The sequence below is a fragment of the Branchiostoma belcheri genome, unplaced genomic scaffold (genome assembly GCF_001625305.1).
Source record: "Branchiostoma belcheri isolate BF01 breed outbred unplaced genomic scaffold, Haploidv18h27 scaffold296, whole genome shotgun sequence".
Taxonomy (NCBI): Eukaryota; Metazoa; Chordata; class Leptocardii; order Amphioxiformes; family Branchiostomatidae; genus Branchiostoma; species Branchiostoma belcheri.
In genome coordinates this window covers 103,729-113,039 of record NW_017803905.1, presented here as the reverse complement: position 1 = coordinate 113,039, position 9,311 = coordinate 103,729, and the positions used below count along the sequence as shown (strand labels likewise).

At 42.1% G+C, this 9,311-nt stretch overlaps 1 protein-coding gene across 1 annotated transcript in view; it reads left to right on the top strand.

Moving 5' to 3' along the window:
• The window catches only part of LOC109473230 (glutamate carboxypeptidase 2-like), a 16,544-nt gene extending 7,248 nt beyond the window's left edge, over nt 1-9,296 (top strand). Inside the window, exons 6-18 of the mRNA XM_019773106.1 lie at nt 250-343; nt 1,315-1,413; nt 2,252-2,337; nt 3,266-3,385; nt 3,570-3,652; nt 3,892-3,955; nt 4,123-4,190; nt 4,410-4,501; nt 6,073-6,166; nt 7,234-7,483; nt 8,272-8,356; nt 8,579-8,671; nt 9,098-9,296. Of these exons, the coding sequence (XP_019628665.1) occupies nt 250-343; nt 1,315-1,413; nt 2,252-2,337; nt 3,266-3,385; nt 3,570-3,652; nt 3,892-3,955; nt 4,123-4,190; nt 4,410-4,501; nt 6,073-6,166; nt 7,234-7,483; nt 8,272-8,356; nt 8,579-8,671; nt 9,098-9,296 (1,427 nt within the window). The remainder of the gene's footprint in view (nt 1-249; nt 344-1,314; nt 1,414-2,251; nt 2,338-3,265; nt 3,386-3,569; nt 3,653-3,891; nt 3,956-4,122; nt 4,191-4,409; nt 4,502-6,072; nt 6,167-7,233; nt 7,484-8,271; nt 8,357-8,578; nt 8,672-9,097) is intronic.
• Nucleotides 9,297-9,311: the final 15 nt, after the last annotated feature.

Sequence of the window (9,311 nt, the reverse complement as noted above, 5' to 3'; positions counted from 1 at the left end):
CCTGGCTACGGGCATGTACAACATGCTTATTATACATATGTACAGTTATTGTTGTAATCATAAGGCAGAAGCACTTATAATTATCTTGTTCTAAGTAGGAAATTTACGTAAAGAACTGACCACATTTCTTATAGTATTTTGTATTCTAATAAATAAACTAGCCTTTAAATAAGTGCACAAATGAGTCGAGTAATGGCATGATACACATGTACGCTATTTAAGCTAAACAGCTGAACATCTGTCTTCCAGACTATGCCTACAGAATCGACCAGAGTGACAGTGACCAGCTGCCCACCATTCCTGTCCACGTCATAGGGTACAACGATGCCAAGGAGCTCCTTAGGTAATAAATATGAACCAACTGCAGGCTTCTCTCCATCATTTTATATCAGTCTGCTTTATTACTCCGTGAAGGAGGTATATTTCATTCAGGAGTATTGTGGTCAGACGGTTTTTTCGTGTTCGCAGCTAGAACACAGGGTTCCCTTGCCCGTGATGATGCACATGTTTTATTTGTACCGTAGCTGTTTTCGTGGTCAATGTAATATTTCAAAAGCTCCCTACATTTATGAGGCAAATTGGAATGGTCTATGGTTTTGAATAGCGGGCCGGGCTGATTTCCTTCAGGCAGATGTAAGGTAGGTCAGTAATTAAACCAGCCTTGCGCCTCACGTTGTTTATGTATTGGGGGTAAATATCAAATGTGTTCGCAGTACAAATATGGTTGTGTCGGTTGTATTTCTCTGTAATTGGGCATGTGGTGTGCCATTATGTCCGTAATGATGCACTTTTTTTTCCTTTTTACCGGAATACCGTTTTCATAATGAAGTAAATGCATATTTTAGAAACACCCCTATTTCTATAATCATGTGGAATAGGCCATAGCTGTTTGGTTTGCACCTACTACGACATCTTATAAAATAAATGATACTTTTAACATATCTTTAATGATTCATCGTAAAAAAATCATGGCAGCGCCGCCAAGGGCACTGAATTGTATACTTTCGTTATATGCAGTAAATGAAAGATATTGTTATGGAAGATGACTTCCCTATGACTTGTTATGTTATTTCGCTGCTTATGATGAAGCAAAAGCCATTCTGCCATCTACAAAGACTAAATGTCTCTTTAACACCAATGCCCTGGACCAGACGGCTGTCACCATGGTAACTAGTGCTGTGGTGTTGGGTTACATTATATATACAGAATAAACAGAGCAGCAATTTGTTAGGCTAGACCGTGTGATGGTAAACATTATGCATTTCCTCCGCACGTGTTATCTTTCTAGTTGTTTCTATGTTGTTACACTCTCAGGCACATGGGTGGGCCCCTTGTTCCATCCTCCTGGAAAGGCTGGGAAGGCCTGTTGGACATTGATTACCGCTTGGGACCAGAAATGGAAGGGCCAGCAAGGTAAGAGGAACGTCTTCTGTCACAAAAAGGCTTTAAAAAAATTGGGACAAAGTTTTCAAAGGGTATAGAGTTTTCTTGTTACACAACCAGTAAGGTTCTCACCTGCTTACGTTTCGATGTCTATCAGACACCTTCCTCAGAGCTTCTGATTGGAGTTCTGCAACTCGCCGAACCCGCAGAACTCCAGTCAGGAGCTCTGAGGAAGGTGTCTGATAGACATCGAAACGTAAGCAGGTGAGAATCCTTACTGGTTGTGTAACAAGAAAACTCTATACCCTAAGTAATTTCCAACCTGATGAAATTATTTACGGAAAGTTTTCAGAGTCTGTCAATGCATTAGTGTTGCATGGTGTCCATGGTGATGATGCGTCACCGTGTGGCTAAAATACGAGGCGGGAGTTCGCCAGGCCTCCACCCGGGTAACTGTGTCATCACATGAGAAGTACAAACAAGACCTGCTAAAGCACATGAGGGACATGAATATTTACAGCACATACGATGTAACTCGTACACATTTGTTTCTATTTTAAATTCCAATGTAATGTAAATGTATATGTAATTGTCCGTGATGTATTGTTATGTTTTATGTACTCTCTACTGGAAGAAAGGCTGCCATCCTTGGGTGGGTGTCTAAAAGAGAGTTTTTCCTCAAAAAACCTCAATAAACAATAACTGTAGTTATTATCACCGGCTTCCAGATAGTACTATTTGGGCCATTCCACACTGGGACATGCTCCTATTCTTTTTCAAAAGGCGTTGGGGGGGGGGGTCTTTTACGTTTATGGGGTTCCCCCCAAACACGGGACCTCCTTTGAATTGTTTCACTTCTTATTTACAGTAAGGTTCGTTTGGATGTGAATGTTCAGACTGAGGTGAGGACCATCCACAATGTGGTGGGGATAATCCGGGGAAGGGAGGAACCAGGTAAGCATGTCAAGTACTTATTCAATCAAGGCTAGAAATACCACCTGCATATGCAGGTTATCGGACAGGTAAAATTGGGCCGTGTTTAAGTGGAATCACCCAAAACGCGATTCGGGTAACTCAGGCCGTGTCTATACGGAATCACCCAAACCGCGATTCGGGTAACTCACATTCCTCACATCTGGTCCACGTGCCACACACTCCTGTGAAACCGTGTCCGATCACAATTCGCTTGAGCTACATTTATTGCTGTTTGATGAAAACACGCAAGGCAGCGTGTCATTAATGTCAGAGGTCAACGACCTGCTTGCTGATGCCCCCCGCCCAGCGTATCTCGGCCGAATGCCGAGGAGGTCCCGCCAGAGACGGTGAAGCTCGTCCTAGAACGGACACATTCTTTGACCATTACTGCTCTTTAAGTTGCTGCCACGTAAAAGTTGGTATTGCATATAAATAAAGAAATATCACCACGTAATCCATGACCAGGCGAAGTTACATTGAAATCACATTGCGTTCAGACGCAAATCGCGATGCGGGGAAACCGATTCGAAACCACCTCTAGAAGTGGCTTGGGATCGAGGCGCTTTCAATGTGATTTCCGAGCGTTCAGATGGAGCCACTTGAAACCGGCTTCGGGGTAAACCACATGTAAAGCGCCTTGGGTGATTCCGTTTAAACACGGCCTTGGACCTGTGCAGGTATTTCTATGTATAAGTATTGGTATGTGTACTTCCAACAAACCTACACCGGCCCATGTACTGGTATATTTGAATTCCTGCATAGACTGTTAGAACCTATAAAGTACAAAAGAAATAATGACATTTAATGTGATCCATATTTTCTGAATTCTCAGCGGTGCAGGTAAATTATGTCTGGTACAGGTTATATTAATTTTCCATGGCATACTTTTCATGTGTGACTTTTCCAGACCGATACGTGATTCTTGGTAACCACCGGGATGCCTGGACCTTTGGCGCGGTGGACCCCAACAGTGGCACCGCCTGTCTGCTAGAGATCACACGCGCCTTGGGAGAAATGATGAGAAGAGGTACTTTCACTCACACGAATTACTAGAAAACTCTAGTAACAGAAATGTTACCTGTAAATTGGATGAAAATAAATAAGAAGAGCAAAATGAGGAAGCAGGAGGTACTGGAGTCAGCGCGAATACACGTTTTTCTAGCTTGAAAAAAGCGCATGCATTATGACTGCAATACCTGGTTTTGCCGCAGGGTGGCGCCCCAGACGCACCTTGATGTTTGTCAGTTGGGATGCTGAGGAACATGGGATGCATGGGTCGTATGAGTGGATCGAGGTAAGATTAACATGTCTTCTAACTTTTGTAAGTCATTTTTTTACAATATTTTGTTGTTGTTGTTCTACTATTCAATGGAGACGTGTTGTGAAGATATTGTTTTCAGCACCAAGGAAAGACACCATTTTCAATTCCTGTGGATACTATTCTGAGCTTTTGGAACATTATACAAAGAGCATGTTGCATTCACTGATAGATTAATGTGAAGTCATAAGCAACCCTCTTCTGCTCAATTTCAGGAATTTGGCAAGATCATGTCAGATCGAGCTGTGGCCTACCTCAACGTGGACAATGCAGTTCGAGGTCAGACCACTTTTAGCATCACTTCAACCAGTTCCTAAGCATAACATCAAATCCTAAATTTTGTTCCTTACTTCTTAGCTTTTTCCATGTTCTGTGAAAGAGTAGAAATTTGATATAGTGAAAATAAAAGTGTTTTAATGACATTTCCTCATACTTGATTTCTGCAGATGACTACACTCTGCGAGCCAGAGCTACCCCCTCCCTCAAGCCTCTATTGAAGGAAGCTGCTAAGATGGTGATTATACAATCTCTCTCTCTCTCTCTCTTTCTCTCTCCTGTTTCTAACTTGTTGACAAATTCATGAAATTTCACTTATGATGAAACATCGGTGGAAAATGCAATACTGTTATACGTATAACTGTTATCTGCCTTCTCCCAAAGTACTACCAACTTTGGTTGCTTGGTACATTCAGAGGAAGGATTTTGAATCTTAACAAAATGACAACTGTTTCAGGTCCCATGGCCAACTGCTGACGATGGAGACACCCTGTATGAAGTGTGGAGCAAACGGAGCCCTGAGACCAATGCTACTGACTCACCTCCAAAGTAAGTCTTACCCAGACACAAATGGCTTGTCACTAGTGCTGTGTACCTAAACAGATTTTAGGTACATGTACATGTTCAGGTACACAGGTTTAGGTACAGGTGAAACTGTACCTGAACAATTCGACCAATTAACATGCTCTTCTGAACTCCTTCAATAACAAGAAAAAAAACTAATAATAAAGTTGACAGTTAAGGTTTAGTTTTTGTTTAAGGAGAATGCTCAGACAAAATATGGGCAAAACTGGGGTGTTTTTGTTTTCATGAACACACTGTCTTTACACTGGGACCCATGGGGAACCAGCTCACAAATAGGCATAAAATATGGTGTGAAATTGTTTAGGTACGGTACTGGTACTGAGGGATTAGGTATTTTGGACCTGTACCTCATTTCCGGTACAGTTTTTCAATTCTTTATTAAGATATCAAACATAACAGACAAACATGTAATGTTGCCTGAATGGCGTTTATATTTACAAGATAAAATGGCAAAAAATTATATATTTACAACAACTATAAAAATAGTACAGTAGGTGTACAACCCAGATATTTACAAGGTCCGTTATCTTGTGCCAGACTCTATCTGTACAGTCTGGTTATAGAGTCTGATTGACTGGTGAAGGAAAGAGTTCTGTAGTCTTTTTGTTCTGGCGGGGTGGATAGAGATAGTGTTTTTGTTCCTGAGTGAACGACCGGTAGCTGTAGATCTGGAGAGAGTGACAAGGTCATGTAGGGGGTGGTCTTCTCATAGTATCTGTGTGAAGAGTTTGACGGCAGCATCCTCACGCCTTGACTTGAGGTTAGGCCACACCGATTTAATTTTATGGATGACATCCTCTGAAGACCCCCAAACTAGTGCGTGCGGGCGAAAAAAAGAAAAATCCAGCCCAAAATAAAAATGCTACTAAACCACAGGAATACACAGCTGATATTGTGAATTTGACGCATTACATAGCGACGTATACGACAGGCCGACACATGCTGGATTTTTGCGGAATTTATGAATCGACACTGTACGTATGTACTGAGTTCTTGAGTCTTGGGGCTTCGGTAGCCTGGCTGCCGTCCGCCAGAGTTATCACCACCATGGACTATCCAGGCCTAAAGCCAGTCCAGAGCCTCGGAAGACGTGATCTTTTTTTTTTTTTTTTTGAGATCGGGCGAAAATCAATGCGCGCGCGGATGTCATCCATAAAATTAAATCGGTGTGGCCTTAGGTAGTTCGGGTACATCACGCCTGCCCCCTCGGCTGATGATGCGGAGGGCTCGCCGTTGGACACGTTCCATCCCACGCTCCTGTTCCTTGCTGCACGCTCCTGTTCCTTGCAGTATCGGTACGCAGTACCTGTACATAGCCCTACTTTTCACACATAGAAAAACTTTCTTGCAAACCAGAATATGTCTGCATGGCAATTATACTATGATAGTTAACTTCCTAGCATATGTAGACTGAGGCCTAAGGAAAAATGCTGTTTCTGGACCGACCCTAGAAAAATGCCAACCCTAGCTTATTTTGTGTGGACTTGAACATGAGCATTTCTGTACCTGATTGTACTGCCACTTTTTCCCAACAGAATTGACCTCCCTGCTGGTGCCAGTGACTATGTGCCGTTTGTGAAAAGACTCGGTGTCCCAATCCTGGACATTGCAATGGTTCATCGTTACATTGTGAGCACGTAGGGAATTATGTTTAATTTTTCTGTTCTTTTTGCTTTCTGGGTTCGTCTAATGATGTACAGCACCTCAAAAGTTTAGTCTAATGATGCAATCTGTACAGTCTATATGAATGAATGAATGAATGAATGAATGAATGAATGAATGAATGAATGAATGAATGAATGAATGAATGAATGAATGAATGAATGAATGAATGAATGAATGAATGAATGAATGAATGAATGAATGAATGAATGAATGAATGAATGAATGAATGAATGAATGAATGAATGAATGAATGAATTCTTTTCGTGTCGTGCGCTATCCCGCGCCCAGCCCGTGTGGGCTTACACGACACCGTTTGAGTATAAGTAATACATAAAAAGAGAATCAAAGGTACAGATAACAGAATCCAAACAAAATATGAACACAAATAAAGGTAGGCTATATACAATAATGGTGAACAAAGTGAACTCATAACAGATCATAAAAGCAAATAAACAAGTCTGTACATAATGAACCTATAATTGTGTGTCACATCTGAAGACAGCGGCAGATGGCTTAATACATGTATTACACCTCCAAATGCAAACATTGATTAAAGCTACATAGTGATGATGCCTCTACTGTACTTTGTGGTAGCGAGTTCCACTCTACAATTGGATGTTAAGTTGTAGAGAAAAATATTAGTTTTTGAACCCCTCAAGGCTCAATCCTTGGTTGATATCTTTGCAAGTAATTGAAGACAATTGCATGACTTGCTTACTGTTAGTAATTTCTTGTTCTTTTCTGAGCTGGCTTTAGATAAATGAATCTTTTGTATGGGAAAGCAATAATGGTGTATGTATCATTATGATAGTTAATGACATACTTTATCACCATTTAAATTTTCCACCAGCATGTAAAAAAAAACAGTTGATATGGGACGTTCACAAAACACCCTAATGCCACACAGGTCAATTTTGAATCTCCTGCCAACTCCATTGCCCAATTGGTTCCTTTATAAATACATGGCCAAGATTTGCATGAAAAGTACCTCATTTGCATGCTCAAGACCCTTTATACTAACTCATTTTCAGATTACGTACCCAAACTTCCCCCTCTACCACACGGCCTATGAGACGTTCCACCTCCAGAAGACCTACATCGATCCGGAGTTCAAGTTCCACCGCCTGATGTCTCAGCTGTGGGGGGAGCTGGCCCTCTCCCTGGCCGAGTCCTGGATTCTGCCCATCGATGCCTCTGAGTACGCAGGCACCGTCCAGGGGATGTATGACTGGCTGGTGGATGGGTACGGAACCAAGTTTGAAGAGTCAGCCATCTCACTAGGTAAGCTGGGGTTTGGGAGTGGATTGCGAGTGTTAGCCTGGCCAGCCACATTTGGGAGCCGGTGGAAACTACGGAGGATCACACCCAGGCTAAGATTAGGTATCCTTATTTAAGATTTCGAGATGTATTGAAAAAGGGACAGAAGAACACTTTATTCTAGTTGCCTGCTTAAATACTATAGTACAATATAGGTATAGCAGCTCATAGAAATGGGTAATTAGGCCACACCAATTCAATTTCATGGTTAACGGATTTTTCTAGAAAAATAATGAAAAAAATAAAAACAGGCCTAGGCATCCTATTATGGTCCAAAATGGTACGATAGGAGCCATGAAGTCAACACACCATGCTGGTTCAAAATTTAAACAATGAATTTTGAACTTCAATGATACCACTGCATTGAAAGATGGAATAACTGTAACAACTAGGAAGAAAAGAACTGTTTTCAACTGTTCGGGGCAAAATATTAAGCATTTTGCAGTTGATTCTGATTTTTTTTTTAAATCAGAAAAAAATGAAGCGGGAGAATCCGTTAAGCAAGAAATTAAATCGTTGTGGCCTTATGGTGAAATGGCTGGAATTTTTATGCATTCCCCCAGAGGGCGCACCTGCGTAGGTGTCTGATCATTTGTGGGCGTCTAAGAAGCTTGATAGAACCATGATAACCAGCCTAACTAGACAATCCAGGTAGACAGTGTAGCTCTCTCTGTAAACCCATCATGAACCCCATTTTTGAGTCATGTAAAATCTGTATCCAAATACGGTGGAACATGTACTCCACATTACAGACGCCCTGCAGTCAGCAGTGGCCAACTTTTCCCAGGCGGCAGTGATGTTTGAAGAAGAACTGTCCTCTCTGGAAAACAATACAGAGTAAGTATCACAAAGACAATCTTCAATATGTTCTTTCCTATCTATGCCATGTGTCATCATCCTAATACTCCTTGCCGCTCACATCTGTTGACAATCTGAGTCACCACTGCTTTCCACTGTTTTCTGTCAAGCGCTTGTCTTCATGCTCTTTCCCAACTCTTGAAGGTAGAGCCCATTGCCCTGTGTTCTAACATGCAGTACTTCATTGCATGTGTTTCACAGCCCACTGGTTGCTCGGATGTACAACGACCAGTTGATGCAGATGGAGCAAGCCTTCATAAACCCACAGGGCATCCTGTACCAGAAATTCAGCAGGTACGCAGTCTATTCCCTAAACTAAGTACTGGTGCTAGCCTTAAACCTGAGTGTCAGCCTTTTTTAAGCTTTCGTCCTGGTGTCCAGTCTATTGTGAGCCGTCGCTCTTCTGGGCTGCAGGAGCTCTTTGCTGTCACTAGGCTCCGGCTGGGCAGAAGAGAAGAACTCAATAGCTCCGAAGAGAGTAGTTTTCCCCTGCCACAACTATGACAGACTTCTCTGGTGCTCACTGAATATGTATAGGCAAACAAAACAAACATAGTGAAAAGAATCAACTGATACTTCTCACGTACCTGCACTCTCAATGAAGGTATAGGGATGTCTTCACTGAAAAAGAAGCAAGAAAGGACCAGAAAAAGTGGCTACAGTCAAGTCAGAGTTAGTACCGGTAGTGCAGGTTTGACTGTACATGTACTTGTATTTCAGGCACACCATTCTGTCAAGTGGTCTGTGGAATACTGAGACCTTCCCTGCCCTGGGTGATGCTGTGAGGAGGATGGGCAGTGACTGGACCGATCCTGGGAAAGAAGACAAACTCAAGGAGCTCAAACAAGAGCTGTCAATCATCACATTCTTCATCCAATCAGCTGCCAACAGTCTGGCTAAGCCTGCCACACCGGTATGACTACCTTAACCGACT